General features: G+C 45.8%; 1 protein-coding gene across 3 annotated transcripts in view; it reads right to left on the bottom strand.

The window, feature by feature from the left end:
- Positions 1-255: 255 nt before the first annotated feature.
- LOC109871276 (zinc finger protein GLI2) overlaps positions 256-16,689 on the bottom strand; it is a 114,349-nt gene continuing 97,915 nt past the window's right edge. For 2 of the 3 annotated variants that reach the window (XM_020462097.2, XM_020462098.2), the window contains 5 exons: positions 7,387-7,536; positions 6,367-6,531; positions 5,885-6,163; positions 3,745-4,090; positions 256-3,049 (listed from right to left, as the gene is read on the bottom strand). In XM_020462097.2, the coding sequence (XP_020317686.1) occupies positions 738-3,049; positions 3,745-4,090; positions 5,885-6,163; positions 6,367-6,531; positions 7,387-7,536 (3,252 nt within the window). In that variant the 3' untranslated portion in view covers positions 256-737. The remainder of the gene's footprint in view (positions 3,050-3,744; positions 4,091-5,884; positions 6,164-6,366; positions 6,532-7,386; positions 7,537-16,689) is intronic. The other variant, XM_031806090.1, reaches the window with a different exon arrangement.

Raw genomic sequence — 16,689 nt, 5'->3', positions numbered from 1 at the left:
TTCAACATAATTTAAACCACGTACCTTACAGTATATTTATAAACATGATGGAAGGTTGTAATAAGAAATGATATTCTAATATTTTCATACGCATTTTTTCTTGGCAACATTGTTACATGTATGTACGTTTTATGAGTTCACATATTACTCAAACTTGATCTTTTTATCAAGGCACTTGGTGAACTGCTTTCAGTGCACTGCTTTTTAAAAGGTAACAAACATCAACAAATACTGAGCTGGACACATTTGCCAATGTATTTTTATACCATTGTCTATTTTTATTCGTAGATACAAAGTATGGCTTTTTAAAACAGTGATACAAATACCCCTTATGTCTTTACTACACTTACTTTATCAACATAAACATTACTTAAAATGTACTTGAGCAAATATTACATATAACTGGATAAGCAAAGTCTCTTTTCAGGCCGGTGGAGATCGACATTCTCCTGATAAGTAACTATTTCCATAAGGTATTGTTACATATAATCAGAGCTTTTATAGTACAATTTTCCTGATGCTTTCTTGAAATGGTCTGAATATACAAGGGGGGCGTCCCAATAATCTCTCCTTCCTCCTGAAGTGTGCACTACTCCCCACAAATGTAAAAACATTGGATTGGTGTAGGCATGGGCCAGGGGAAGTTTCCATTCACCAATCATTTCCTTTGAAATTCATGAAGGGAAGTGAACACGTGAACACTTTGGGAGAAAAACTATTGCGATGCAGCCAAGGCGTTAGCTCATCATGTTGAGGAACTTACTCTCCTCAGCCAGGGCGGTCAACATGGAGTTCATATCGCCGATGGCCATGTTACCGATCCCTGCTGGCACAGAGGCCAGGGTCACAGAGCTACGGGGGGTGGTGAGCCTGGAGGAGTTCTGGGACAGACTTGTGAGGAGCCCGGGGCTGAGGGTCCCCGACATCAGGCTGGAGTGGTCACCATCATCCAACATGGCATCAAAGTCAATCTGGGCGTGCTCCACACCAGAGGAGTCCACGGTGCTGGTGACCTGGTTGATCCCTGGGGATGCCATGGTAATAGCAGTGCCTACCAGTGCCTGGGGTGTGCAGGGGGACATGGGGGAGTGGAAACTCAGGTTGTTGTTGGACTCGAACATGTGTATCTGGCCAGTGTATAACATTGGAGCGTTAGAGTTGCAGTTTCCCTTTTGTCCGCCGTTATGTACTGCGGTGCGGCCTGGCTTCTTTGGACTGGCCTCAGAGGTGTTGTGATTGAAGTCAGACTGAAGGAAACGGTTCTGCATCGTACTGCTGGATCTTACATGTTGTCTGGACATAGACTTGGTCTCCATGGGAAGCCTGGGCTGCATCCCATCTCTGGTCCCAGTATGGACGGCTTGCTGCTGAGGCGTACTACTGTAGTTCAGCTGCTCAACCTGATTCATGTGAGGGGGATAGCTTTCAACCTGAGTCCTTGATCTGTAGTTTTGAATATCTGGATTATGTGTTGCCATTACTCTGCCATTGGGCAGTGCCATGCCGTTGTAGTTGGGTCGTAGGCTGCCATTCCCAGATCCAGAGTTAGGGATGGGGACAATGTCTTGGCCGTATCCCTGCTGGGGACTCATCTGATCAGTATAATTCATGCTGCATGGCTGCCTCTGTTGCTGTTGGACAGAGTTGTTGCTTCTCTGAGTGTAGCCTTGTAGCTCCATGTTCTGGCTCATAGGCATCACCTGCTGGTTACTGTTACTACCCATACTACCCTGGAAAGGCCCACAGTTCTGTCTCTGCTGAACCACTGCCAGGTTGTTGTTTCTGAGGAGGTTCTGCTTGGTGAGTCTAGAGGTGCCTGTGGTGTCCACAGTCCCTGAGCTGACCTCATTCCACTGCACTGGCATGTTGTTTTTGTTGTTCATACGGGGTGAGGTTGGGTACGGCTGTTGCTGTGATCCAGAACCAGGGCTCATCTTGTAGAGCGTTAGGGGGGCCTGGCTTGACTCAGACAGGGGCATGTTGGTATCCACCATGGCCATCCTCCTTTGCCCATAGAACTGCTGCTGGGGCTGCTGGGAGGAGGTCATATTCCCTTGGACCTGGAAGCCGAGTGATTGGCTGTTGGTGTAGTCGACGGGGCCTGCTGATTGGCCGGCGCCAGTGTTCTGAGACCTGAGATACTGTACGACATCATCAGGCAGCACCATGTCCTCGTCCCCTGCATGGTCCAGCCCGTCCACAGCCATGGTCTCCATCACCACATTCTCTGAGATGCTGGGGGGCCGCGGGGCGAAAGGGTGGCGGTGCAGACTTCCGTCGGATCGTGTGTAGCCCTGCATGGCCAGGCCCCGGCGATCAGTAGAGGGAGGCGGCATCATGGAGTTGGGGTTCATACTGTTCATGCTGTTGTAGCGCTGGACCCTGGGAAGGGACAGTGGGTCCAAGGTAGGTCTGCGGACGGGATCGCTGGCTCGCCGTGGCAGGTTACCAGGGACCTCGTGGGGCATCATACTATGGTTACTGTAGCCAATGTCGCTGCAGCGTCTGGGCACTGCTCCAGCAGGGGGCTGGAACAGGTTGGAATTGGAGGAGCTCTCCCTCTCCTGGGAGTGGTCCCCGTACAGGGCCATCCTGGTCCTGAGGCTCATGCGCTCCATGTTGGGCAGAGGTGTGGGTGGAGCTCCCCCGGTTGCGGCAGCATACTTGGCCTTAAGATGGTAGTGCTGAGCCGGGGTGAGGCTGAGCAAACTAGGGCCGTTTCCACCACCCCCTCCACACTGGCTGGCCTCGCTGGATCTCCGGGACAGGTCTGTGGAGATGGGGTCGTAGGAGTCGGCTGAACTGATGTTGTTGTGGCGGTTGCTGAACTGCGAAGCTTCGGAAGAGCGGCGGCTGGAGTAGCAGGGGGAGATGCCCGAGGAGCGGCGGCTGGTGTAGGCTGAACTGGCAGTGCTGGTGTTGCTGTACCGGCGGCCCTGCTCATTCAGCTGGTTTAGCATGGTCACCTCGCATGATGACAGGTCACCAAGACGCTGACCAGGGTAGGGCCCGGGTGAAGCGATCATATTGGAGTTCTCCAGAAGGGAACCTGAGGAACCAACAAGAGGAACCACATTAGAACATATAGGGCAAAACACCTTTCCTGGTATCTAAGGCTGCTTCACAAATTCCTCCCAACTCCATCTCTCTGATTGTGGATGAACGCAAAAAAAAATAAAGTTTGTTATTTGGTCATTTGTACCCCTTTTTCTTCCCAATTTTGTGATATCCAATTGGTAGTTACGGTCTTGTCCCATTGCTGCAATTCCCACGCGGACTTGGGAGAGGCGAAAATCGAGAGCCATGCATCCTCTGAAACATACACTGCTTCTTGACACACTGTTCACTTAACCCGGAAGCCAGCCGCACCAATGTGTCGGAGGAAACGCCGTACAACTGGCGACCATGTCAGAGTGCATGCGCCCGGCCCGCAACAGGAGTCACTAGAGCGCGATGGGACAAGGACATCCCGGCCGGCCTAACCCCGACGGCCCTGTGCCAATTGTGTCGCCTCATGGCTCTCCCAGTCATGGCCGGCTGCGACACAGCCCAGGATTCTGGATCTGTAGTGATGCCTCAAGCACGGTGATGCAGTGCTTTAGACCGCTGTGCCACTCGGGAGGCCCTAGCGAGAATTTTTTTATAAGATAATATTTTTCTTCCTTCCTGTCATCGTTTATTAAACTTTCAGCATTATGACAGTTCTTAACAACAGTTATCAAAAACTCCATATAAAACTCTTACCAACAGCAGGAATAGGAGGCAGCTTGGTGTTGGTGTTCCGGATCTGTGGACCAGAGTTGGCCCAGGGACACGAATCCCTCACATTCTTCAGCCTCTCCTTCTTGATGTTCTCCAGCTTGATGGTGACTCCTCCCCCTTTACGGAGCCCAAGCCCCACCCCTGCTGAGTTGCCATGGGAGAGGGTGGAGGAGTCCACCATGGGAGCGTCATCCAGTGCACTCAGCTCCCCAAAGCTTCCCCCGCTGTGCAGGGCCATCTCTACTCCACTGTCATTGTTGTGGGCACTGCCAAGTGGCGATGGCTCACTGCTACATGACGAGTGACCGCCAGGGCTGGATTGATACGTCTGGAGAGGAGGACAGGATATATGGTTTATGTTAGACACGGGCTTCTCATATTACTAAGTTGAACTGAGCTGAGCCAAACCAAGCTCTACTGAGTGGTTTTGTTCAGGTTGGCTTGTTAGTGTGAAAAGGGTACCATAGTCAGACCAATTCAGGGCACGGTCATTGTAAAAATATGCTTAAAGTATGTACAAGCTGGATGTAGAAGCCTAAGTGTTGTTGTTTCTTAGTTTACTCCAATTAGGGGAGGGCTGGTAGGGTTTGCGGGAAATAATAAAGGAAAATATCATTTTAAAAGATATGTATGTATATATATACACACACACACATTTATGTATATATATATTTGGGTGTGTATGTATGTATATATATATTTACAAAACAAATATGGGGGATTGGAAATTATGTAGACAATTACATTGATGGAAGCTACAATCTATCTGCAATATCTAAATATAATATAAAATAATAATATATATGCTAATGGAATTGTTCTGTGTTTTCTATATATTTTCACACTATGAGGTTAGAATAATACTGTGAAATTGTGAAAAATATGTTAATGCCTTTTTAGTGTAAGGCCTGAAATTTCAGCCTGTTTTGGTGGGATGGAGTTTTGGCTTGCCTTGTGACATCACTAGGTAGTACATTTGTTATTAGACCAATAAGAAAGAGTTCCAAACCTCTCTGCCAATAACAGCTAGTGTTCAGTTTCCCCTCTCCACACAGACCACTCCCAGACAGTCCTAGCAAAATTCTTGCTTGAGAAATTGCTATTTGCTAAGAACCTATGTTTGTTTCTTTTTTTACCATTTTAATTGAAAAGGATCACAGTAAGGAACTTAATTGTTACCCAGAAATGATTTGATATTGAGAAAAAAACATCTGTATTGGTTAAAATATAAAATACTGGAATACAGTTGCACAATTCTGATTAATCAAGTATTTCAACTCTTTAAATAAACGATGTAGCCTAGCTATAGTTTCATAATCTTATTTATCATAGATGTGTTGGATTCATTTACAAAGGAAACAAGTATATTGTGGAGCGATGGAGGGATACTGTGAGTCTAATCACAGTCAAGTGTTGATAGTGATGAATTCTGACACAGACTGAACTAGAAAGAGTCTTGATCACAGCTTGATTGCTGACACTATTTGTTCCACACACATGCTGAACAGTCCCGTTCTTTGAATATTAATTTGACAATGACTTTTATCATGGCCCGACAGACATTACCGTCAGATCACGTAGGCCACAGAGGAATATAACTGAATAAACTCATGCAAAAACATCAAACTGTAGACAGTACAGTATAGGCTTTTAAAACCAGAAGCGCTTGGAAAGTGCTTGGTGTAATCCTCTATTCATACATAAAGGAACAGAGTAGTGCAATTTCAAATGTACAGATGCAAAATTGACATGCAGAGTTAGAAAGCATTGAAATGAAAGAGAAAAAGTGGTGGTGCTTACCTCAGAGATGCCTGTCCGTTAGGGAAAGTGTTAAAGAAAGAGAAGCACATTCAAGTAGTGACCAGAGAGGTGAGTTGGATTAGGAGAAGGGTAGACCATCAGCAGGTCAATTGTCCATCACAGTTAGTGTGAAAGGTGATGGGATAGATGGTGAAATGTCACAAGACTCAAATAACATAGAATATGTATGAATGGTACTGATAGGATTTGCATTGATAGTTTAAGTAGTTAGTAGTTGAGAGGATTTTGACAATAGTCAAAGTCAATGCTTTGTTAAATAATTAGTGGTGATGACACATTGGAATGTCACACCCAGTCTTACCACCGAGTTCTCGGTCTTGATTGACTTGACCTGCAGGCAGTCCTCCACTCCTCTAGTAATGCTGTTGGCCTCCATCTTTCCATCCATCCCTCTATCACTCTGTTTGGCATTTGCCTCGTTCTCTCCATTTCCCTTGGGAGGACCCCTGGGAGGCACATCGCCACGTTGTTTCTTGGTGACGTGGGCCTCTGGTCCGTGAACAGTCTTCACATGCTTCCTGAGAGAGCTGGGGTCTGTGTAGCGTTTAGTGCACCCAGGGATCTTACAGATGTAGGGTTTCTGGGAAAAATAATTTAAAATGATGTCTTATTACCTTATCATGCTTATGTTGATTACTGATTTCTTTCATTGTCTTCTGAAAATGCAATATATAAAAACAAAATGAATTTAAACGCACATGAGTTGATTTAAATAATGGCAGTGGGTATATACTGATGTAGCTCAAAGTATGTCTTTGAGGTGATTGTCTATAAGAGCCTTACCTCATTGGAGTGTGTGCGGTTCTGGTGCTTGGCTCTGTCTGAGGCGTTTGAGAAGGCTTTGTTGCAGCCCTCATGTTCACAGACGTACGGCTTCTCCCCTGTGTGCGACCTCAGGTGGGTCTTCAGGTTCTCCAGGCGAGAGTAGGCCTTACAGCAACCTTCAAACTAAAGAGAGGGAGGGAGGGAGACAAAGGTAAGTTAGACGTAGCCTCAGAGACTCTTACACTTATCACACAAAAGTATTTGCTCTTAGAGAAAAATGACTACTACACGTATTTAAGCTAAGTAAGAGACCATGGACAGCTTTGTTGAAACAAAGCATCAAAGCTGGTCTGTGTTTAGCTTTGGTATGCTACAATAGGCTATGCATTGATTTGGTATTCCTTCAGCGCGGCATACTGTGCTGGGCACTGTGGGTAATTGACAGTTTGTGTGAGATGGGATCAAACTATATTCGCTCAAAAGTGGACATAAAAGACCTAAGATCCTCCCTTCAAAAACACAAGACTTGCTAGAGAGGGAGATAACTGGGGGTGAATGAGATGCATGTGGGATTTAAAACTAAACTCTTTACACTTTAATAACTAATATCCTCCCCTCCTGTCAATCAGCCTTGTGAAGTCTCTAGTCAGAAGTATTTTAATGGACTGGACTCACAAGGCCTCATCAATGAGCTTTGAAGCTGAGGAAACTACACTCTGAATGTGATCATCATGAGTGGACTGCATGCTACAGATGAAGCCCTTAGGAATTCCCGGAAAACTCATCTAGATGAAGAGGAAGGATCACTACTGGTGAGAAATAGGCTTGGAGTGAAGAAATACAGTAAAGTTACGGTCAATAGTTATTATAGGGTGCAAAGCATAACCCTATCTAGAGGTAGGACTTGTGCAGAAATGTGTTTAATACAAGGAGAGAGAGTTATGTGAGTGGCTTATCCATGACCTATAATAGAAGGCTCTGGGCTTATTGAAATAATGTGTACATGCCCAGGTGCCAGTTGGGAGTTGGAGTTCTTACTGTGCATTTGTGTGGCTTCTCCCCAGTGTGTCTCCTCATGTGGACCACCAGCATGTACTGAGCTTTGAAGGGCTTCTGTTCTCTCGAGCACTCATCCCAACGGCACACAAACTCTTTCTTCTCCCCATGGATGTGGTCGTTGTTGATGTGCTGAAGAGAGAACAGGGGAACATGGGGTTACATGGGAGGAAAACACAGCCGACACATCCATGTATCTCAACTTGTTTCAGGATAGGATCTTCTCAATCAACTGTCAGACTGTCTTTAAAGCTGTCCCTTTCCTGCTCATTCGAGGTGTGTGTGTGTGTGGAGAAGTGAGACGTTTAGTCAGCAAAGAGCTTGTGAGAGCAGGCCTCCCAAACATCCCTCTCTGAGATCCCTTCCCTTCCCCAAGCCAGACCACGAGTGACAACGCCATCCATCATGGCTAACAGTTTGTCTACAACTCACATTGTAGACAAAGGGTTGTGACTGATTTGTCAGGTCCTGTGTCTCACACACACACAATGTTTTCTCAGGCCCTATATGTGTCAGAGGGAGGGGACTTCCTTAACTAACCGGAAGAGGAATTAGTTATGGGACAGTCACACCTGAGATTTACACACATCTCCTCCTCTCTCTCCCTCAGATGCACATGCTTCAACAGCTGATTATATTCTTCGAGGAACACGGTGCACCCTCCCAAAGAACACGTTGCACACCCCCACCCTCATTTTGCCCTCAGAATAACCTCAATACGTTGGGTCATGGACTCTACAAAGTGTTGAAAGTGTTCTACAGGGACACTGGCTCATATTGACTCCAATGCCTCCCACAGTTGTCAACTTCGTTGGATGTCCTTTAGGTGGTGGACCATTCTTGATTCACATGAAAACGGCTAAGTGTGAAAAACCCAGCAGTGTTGCAGTTCTCGACACAAACCGCTGCGCCTGGCACCTGGTACCCCCCGTTCAAAGGTACTTCAATCTTTTGTCTTGCCCATTCACCCTCTGAATGGCACACATACACAATCCATGTCTCAATTATCTCAAGGCTTAAAAATCCTTGTTTAACCTGTCTCCTCCCCTTCATCTACACCAGGCCTGGGCAAAGGCCGACCCGGGGGCCGGGAACCTGATTCAATATGGCCCGCGAACCTGATTCAATATGGCCCGCGAACCTGATTCAATATGGCCCGCGAACCTGATTCAATATGGCCCGCAAACCTGATTCAACATGGCCCGCGGACCTGATTTGACGAGGTAAAGGATTTCACCTATTTCTCCTTGTACCTGGATGAGAGCAGTGATGCACGTGACACGGAGCAGTTGTTGATGTTCTGACGAGGCAAAACCCCAGACTTTGAAATGACAGAGGAGCTTCAGTGCAGTTAATGAAGAGCACAACCACAGGGAAATATTTATTGGAGGAGGTTAATAAGTGTGTAGCAAAGTTTTGAAAAGTTATCCAGTGTGACTGCCCAAACTTGACAGGAAAAAACGTTGACCTTTTGAAAAGGACACAAGATCAAGTAGCTTAGCTGAACCCAGATCAGAAATTATTTTCCTGCATTGCATTATTCATCAGGAGGTCCTCTGTAAATGTTTTCTGAAAAGAGCCATGTTGTGGATACAGTCATTTATGTGGTAAACTTCATAAGAGCAAAATCTAAACCACAGGCAGTTTGTCTCACTGTTGGAAGAGACAGAGTTGGGTCATGCAGATCTCCCCTACCACACAAACGTGAGATGGCTGAGTTTGGGGAAGGTGCTTAAAAGGATCTGGGACCTGAAGTCGGAGATTGCTGAGTTTTTGCAAATGAAAGGAAAATGATGATTTCTCTCAACTGCAAGATAAAGAATGGTTGGATGATTTTGCCTTCACTGTGGACATCATGGCCCTCATGAATGAACTGAATTACAAACTACGAGGAAGGGCCTTTTTGCACATCAGATGTACAGCCTTGTCAAAGCCTTCAAGGGAAAATGACTCCTCCTGACCCGCCAAGTAGAAGCCAAAAATCTTCTCCACCTTTCGACACTACAAGTCTGTTCCCTATCAGATGACCAGCGGGAGAAGTATACATCACTACTAGTCTGTTCCCTATCAGATGACCAGTTGGAGAAGTATACATCACTACTAGTCTGTTCCCTATCAGATGACCAGTTGGAGAAGTATACATCACTACTAGTCTGTTCCCTATCAGATGACCAGCGGGAGAAGTATACATCACTACTAGTCTGTTCCCTATCAGATGACCAGCGGGAGAAGTATACATCACTATTAGTCTGTTCCCTATCAGATGACCAGCGGGAGAAGTATACATCACTACTAGTCTGTTCCCTATCAGATGACCAGATGGAGAAGTATACATCACTACTAGTCTGTTCCCTATCAGATGACCAGCGGGAGAAGTATACATCACTACTAGTCTGTTCCCTATCAGATGACCAGCGGGAGAAGTATACATCACTACTAGTCTGTTCCCTATCAGATGACCAGCGGGAGAAGTATACATCACTACTAGTCTGTTCCCTATCAGATGACCAGCGGGAGAAGTATACATCACTACTAGTCTGTTCCCTATCAGATGACCAGATGGAGAAGTATACATCACTACTAGTCTGTTCCCTATCAGATGACCAGATGGAGAAGTATACATCACTACTAGTCTGTTCCCTATCAGATGACCAGATGGAGAAGTATACATCACTACTAGTCTGTTCCCTATCAGATGACCAGATGGAGAAGTATACATCACTACTAGTCTGTTCCCTATCAGATGACCAGATGGAGAAGTATACATCACTACTAGTCTGTTCCCTATCAGATGACCAGCGGGAGAAGTATACATCACTACTAGTCTGTTCCCTATCAGATGACCAGCGGGAGAAGTATACATCACTACTAGTCTGTTCCCTATCAGATGACCAGCGGGAGAAGTATACATCACTACTAGTCTGTTCCCTATCAGATGACCAGCGGGAGAAGTATACATCACTACTAGTCTGTTCCCTATCAGATGACCAGCGGGAGAAGTATACATCACTACTAGTCTGTTCCCTATCAGATGACCAGATGGAGAAGTATACATCACTACTAGTCTGTTCCCTATCAGATGACCAGCGGGAGAAGTATACATCACTACTAGTCTGTTCCCTATCAGATGACCAGCGGGAGAAGTATACATCACTACTAGTCTGTTCCCTATCAGATGACCAGCGGGAGAAGTATACATCACTACTAGTCTGTTCCCTATCAGATGACCAGCGGGAGAAGTATACATCACTACTAGTCTGTTCCCTATCAGATGACCAGCGGGAGAAGTATACATCACTACTAGTCTGTTCCCTATCAGATGACCAGCGGGAGAAGTATACATCACTACTAGTCTGTTCCCTATCAGATGACCAGATGGAGAAGTATACATCACTACTAGTCTGTTCCCTATCAGATGACCAGCGGGAGAAGTATACATCACTACTAGTCTGTTCCCTATCAGATGACCAGATGGAGAAGTATACATCACTACTAGTCTGTTCCCTATCAGATGACCAGCGGGAGAAGTATACATCACTACTAGTCTGTTCCCTATCAGATGACCAGATGGAGAAGTATACATCACTACTAGTCTGTTCCCTATCAGATGACCAGATGGAGAAGTATACATCACTACTAGTCTGTTCCCTATCAGATGACCAGATGGAGAAGTATACATCACTACTAGTCTGTTCCCTATCAGATGACCAGCGGGAGAAGTATACATCACTACTAGTCTGTTCCCTATCAGATGACCAGCGGGAGAAGTATACATCACTACTAGTCTGTTCCCTATCAGATGACCAGCGGGAGAAGTATACATCACTACTAGTCTGTTCCCTATCAGATGACCAGCGGGAGAAGTATACATCACTACTAGTCTGTTCCCTATCAGATGACCAGCGGGAGAAGTATACATCACTACTAGTCTGTTCCCTATCAGATGACCAGCGGGAGAAGTATACATCACTACTAGTCTGTTCCCTATCAGATGACCAGATGGAGAAGTATACATCACTACTAGTCTGTTCCCTATCAGATGACCAGATGGAGAAGTATACATCACTACTAGTCTGTTCCCTATCAGATGACCAGCGGGAGAAGTATACATCACTACTAGTCTGTTCCCTATCAGATGACCAGATGGAGAAGTATACATCACTACTAGTCTGTTCCCTATCAGATGACCAGATGGAGAAGTATACATCACTACTAGTCTGTTCCCTATCAGATGACCAGAGGGAGAAGTATACATCACTACTAGTCTGTTCCCTATCAGATGACCAGATGGAGAAGTATACATCACTACTAGTCTGTTCCCTATCAGATGACCAGTTGGAGAAGTATACATCACTACTAGTCTGTTCCCTATCAGATGACCAGCGGGAGAAGTATACATCACTACTAGTCTGTTCCCTATCAGATGACCAGCGGGAGAAGTATACATCACTACTAGTCTGTTCCCTATCAGATGACCAGCGGGAGAAGTATACATCACTACTAGTCTGTTCCCTATCAGATGACCAGAGGGAGAAGTATACATCACTACTAGTCTGTTCCCTATCAGATGACCAGAGGGAGAAGTATACATCACTACTAGTCTGTTCCCTATCAGATGACCAGATGGAGAAGTATACATCACTACTAGTCTGTTCCCTATCAGATGACCAGATGGAGAAGTATACATCACTACTAGTCTGTTCCCTATCAGATGACCAGCGGGAGAAGTATACATCACTACTAGTCTGTTCCCTATCAGATGACCAGCGGGAGAAGTATACATCACTACTAGTCTGTTCCCTATCAGATGACCAGCGGGAGAAGTATACATCACTACTAGTCTGTTCCCTATCAGATGACCAGCGGGAGAAGTATACATCACTACTAGTCTGTTCCCTATCAGATGACCAGATGGAGAAGTATACATCACTACTAGTCTGTTCCCTATCAGATGACCAGTTGGAGAAGTATACATCACTACTAGTCTGTTCCCTATCAGATGACCAGATGGAGAAGTATACATCACTACTAGTCTGTTCCCTATCAGATGACCAGCGGGAGAAGTATACATCACTACTAGTCTGTTCCCTATCAGATGACCAGCGGGAGAAGTATACATCACTACTAGTCTGTTCCCTATCAGATGACCAGAGGGAGAAGTATACATCACTACTAGTCTGTTCCCTATCAGATGACCAGAGGGAGAAGTATACATCACTACTAGTCTGTTCCCTATCAGATGACCAGATGGAGAAGTATACATCACTACTAGTCTGTTCCCTATCAGATGACCAGCGGGAGAAGTATACATCACTACTAGTCTGTTCCCTATCAGATGACCAGCGGGAGAAGTATACATCACTACTAGTCTGTTCCCTATCAGATGACCAGCGGGAGAAGTATACATCACTACTAGTCTGTTCCCTATCAGATGACCAGCGGGAGAAGTATACATCACTACTAGTCTGTTCCCTATCAGATGACCAGCGGGAGAAGTATACATCACTACTAGTCTGTTCCCTATCAGATGACCAGAGGGAGAAGTATACATCACTACTAGTCTGTTCCCTATCAGATGACCAGCGGGAGAAGTATACATCACTACTAGTCTGTTCCCTATCAGATGACCAGTTGGAGAAGTATACATCACTACTAGTCTGTTCCCTATCAGATGACCAGCGGGAGAAGTATACATCACTACTAGTCTGTTCCCTATCAGATGACCAGCGGGAGAAGTATACATCACTACTAGTCTGTTCCCTATCAGATGACCAGATGGAGAAGTATACATCACTACTAGTCTGTTCCCTATCAGATGACCAGCGGGAGAAGTATACATCACTACTAGTCTGTTCCCTATCAGATGACCAGCGGGAGAAGTATACATCACTACTAGTCTGTTCCCTATCAGATGACCAGATGGAGAAGTATACATCACTACTAGTCTGTTCCCTATCAGATGACCAGCGGGAGAAGTATACATCACTATTAGTCTGTTCCCTATCAGATGACCAGCGGGAGAAGTATACATCACTACTAGTCTGTTCCCTATCAGATGACCAGCGGGAGAAGTATACATCACTACTAGTCTGTTCCCTATCAGATGACCAGCGGGAGAAGTATACATCACTACTAGTCTGTTCCCTATCAGATGACCAGCGGGAGAAGTATACATCACTACTAGTCTGTTCCCTATCAGATGACCAGCGGGAGAAGTATACATCACTACTAGTCTGTTCCCTATCAGATGACCAGATGGAGAAGTATACATCACTACTAGTCTGTTCCCTATCAGATGACCAGCGGGAGAAGTATACATCACTACTAGTCTGTTCCCTATCAGATGACCAGATGGAGAAGTATACATCACTACTAGTCTGTTCCCTATCAGATGACCAGATGGAGAAGTATACATCACTACTAGTCTGTTCCCTATCAGATGACCAGCGGGAGAAGTATACATCACTACTAGTCTGTTCCCTATCAGATGACCAGCGGGAGAAGTATACATCACTACTAGTCTGTTCCCTAACAGATGACCAGCAGGAGAAGTATACATCACTACTAGTCTGTTCCCTATCAGATGACCAGAGGGAGAAGTATACATCACTACTAGTCTGTTCCCTATCAGATGACCAGATGGAGAAGTATACATCACTACTAGTCTGTTCCCTATCAGATGACCAGCGGGAGAAGTATACATCACTACTAGTCTGTTCCCTATCAGATGACCAGCGGGAGAAGTATACATCACTACTAGTCTGTTCCCTATCAGATGACCAGCGGGAGAAGTATACATCACTACTAGTCTGTTCCCTATCAGATGACCAGCGGGAGAAGTATACATCACTACTAGTCTGTTCCCTATCAGATGACCAGAGGGAGAAGTATACATCACTACTAGTCTGTTCCCTATCAGATGACCAGAGGGAGAAGTATACATCACTACTAGTCTGTTCCCTATCAGATGACCAGCGGGAGAAGTATACATCGCTGCTGCGTGCTTTGAACTGTGAGTTTTCTTGTAGTTTTGAGGATTTCAAAGTGTTGGAAAATGACATGCTGTTGGTTTCCTCTCCTTTCACCTTCAATGTGGATAACACTCCCACTGACCTGCAACTTGAGCTTATCGATCTTCAGTCTGATGCAGTGATTGGATAACTATTCAAAACAATGTCACTGACAAGGTTCTATGCATCTCTCGACGACAAAACTTTCCAAAGATTAGACGTCATGCTCAGAAGATGTTTGTACTGTTTGGGTCAACCTATAAAGGTGAACATTTTCAGTGATGAAATATAACAAGTCAAGGCACAGATCATCTCTTACTGACTCACCTCTCAGCAATCCTGCGCATAGCGACATCAGAAACTATACCTGACTTCACTGCTCTAGTCAATGCCCATCAGAGACTTCACTCCTCACACTGATTGAATAGTTTAAATGTAATATTGAGTTCTCTCTCTTTCTTGTGTTTTTTGTGCATACCCGTTAACAAGAGTTCTGTCCATGGTGCTGAATGCAGTGTACTTTTCCCTCTGTCTAGTTCATTGCATGTTTAATAATGAAAATACCTATCCTGTGGTGCCTGTTTTCCCTAGCCTGACACTGCTCTTATCTCCGCTACAGTTCCGTCTGCTCTGACTCTGGTCCCTGTCTCCAGTCCCTCGTCTCGTAAGTCCTGCTTCCTATCCCTGGACCCCTGCTCTACTGCTCCCTTGGATTCCGCTGCCTAAGCCGTAGCCTCAGTTCCTGGTTCCCTGCTACCCGCCAGAGCTCCCCCTGACCTGCACCCCATTTCCCCCCGGTTTTCAATAAATACCTTGGTTACCTTATCCCTGTCTCCTCGTTTGAGTCTGCACTTGGGTTCACCTGCTCCACTCCACGTAACACTACCATAGTGAAACCATAATATGGGGCTACTCAGGAAGGATTAGTTTGGGTAAATAGAACCTAGAAGCGCTATGCCATAATTTAGTATTTTTTCAAGGTGTGTGATTTCACTGGTGAGAACCTTGTGTGAAACCTTGGATCTACAGTACAGGGGCATGTGTACAGAAATGTAGATGAAGGTATAAAGTCCTATCAAACTCTTAGCAGCAGACTCTCAGCTATTACATCTACATCTACCGAGATATATAATTAGAATTTACTGTAACAAGAGACTCATTCATAAATACATTATTTTATAACACTGTATTTACACTGTATTGATATATACTGTTAGTATTTTCCTTCCTGGCTGCCTAACCCTTGTTCCAGAGAGGTGTGGTATGTTCTTTGCTTCACCTTGTCCATCCACACCCCACGCCCTACAATCTACACCCTATAATCCACACCCCACGCCCCACGCCCTACAATCTACACCCTATAATCCACGCCCCACACCCTACAATCTACACCCTATAATCCACACCCCACGCCCTACAATCTACACCCTATAATCCACACCCCACGCCCTACAATCTACACCCTATAATCCACACCCCACGCCCTACAATCTACACCCTATAATCCACACCCCACGCCCTACAACACCCTATAATCCACACCCCACGCCCTACAATCTACACCCTATAATCCACACCCCACGCCCTTCAATCTACACCCTACAATCCACACCCCACGCCTTATAATCTACACCCTACAATCCACACCCCACGCCCTACAATCCACACCCTACAATCTACACCCTACAATCCACACCCCACGCCCTACAATCCACACCCTACAATCTACACCCTACAATCCACACCCCACGCCCTACAATCTACATCCTACAATCCACACCCCACGCCCTACAATCTACACCCTACAATCCACACCCCACGCCCTATAATCTACACCCTACAATCCACACCCTACAATCCACACCCTACAATCTACACCCTACAATCGACACCCCACGCCCTACAATCTACACCCTACAATCCACACCCCACGCCCTATAATCTACACCCTACAATCCACACCCCACGCCCTACAATCCACACCCTACAATCTACACCCTACAATCCACACCCCACGCCCTACAATCCACACCCTACAATCTACACCCTACAATCCACACCCCATGCCCTACAATCCACACCCTACAATCCACACCAGCAGGTCCTGTTTCTGTTTTCTGATCCCCTCAGCCCCTGACAGAGCAGCATAGTAGGGGGATGGATGCTGGAACTAACTTGGGTTGGTCTGGACTAGCCCTCTGTCAGGACAGAATGGGGCTGAGGGGCTGGGTGGCAGGAGGAGGGGGAGAAGTGAGAGGGTTGGGGAGGAGAGGTG

This window comes from Oncorhynchus kisutch, linkage group LG26 (genome assembly GCF_002021735.2).
Source record: "Oncorhynchus kisutch isolate 150728-3 linkage group LG26, Okis_V2, whole genome shotgun sequence".
Taxonomy (NCBI): Eukaryota; Metazoa; Chordata; class Actinopteri; order Salmoniformes; family Salmonidae; genus Oncorhynchus; species Oncorhynchus kisutch.
Note: the sequence above shows the minus strand (reverse complement) of the source record. Positions and strands in the feature narration are given on the sequence as shown.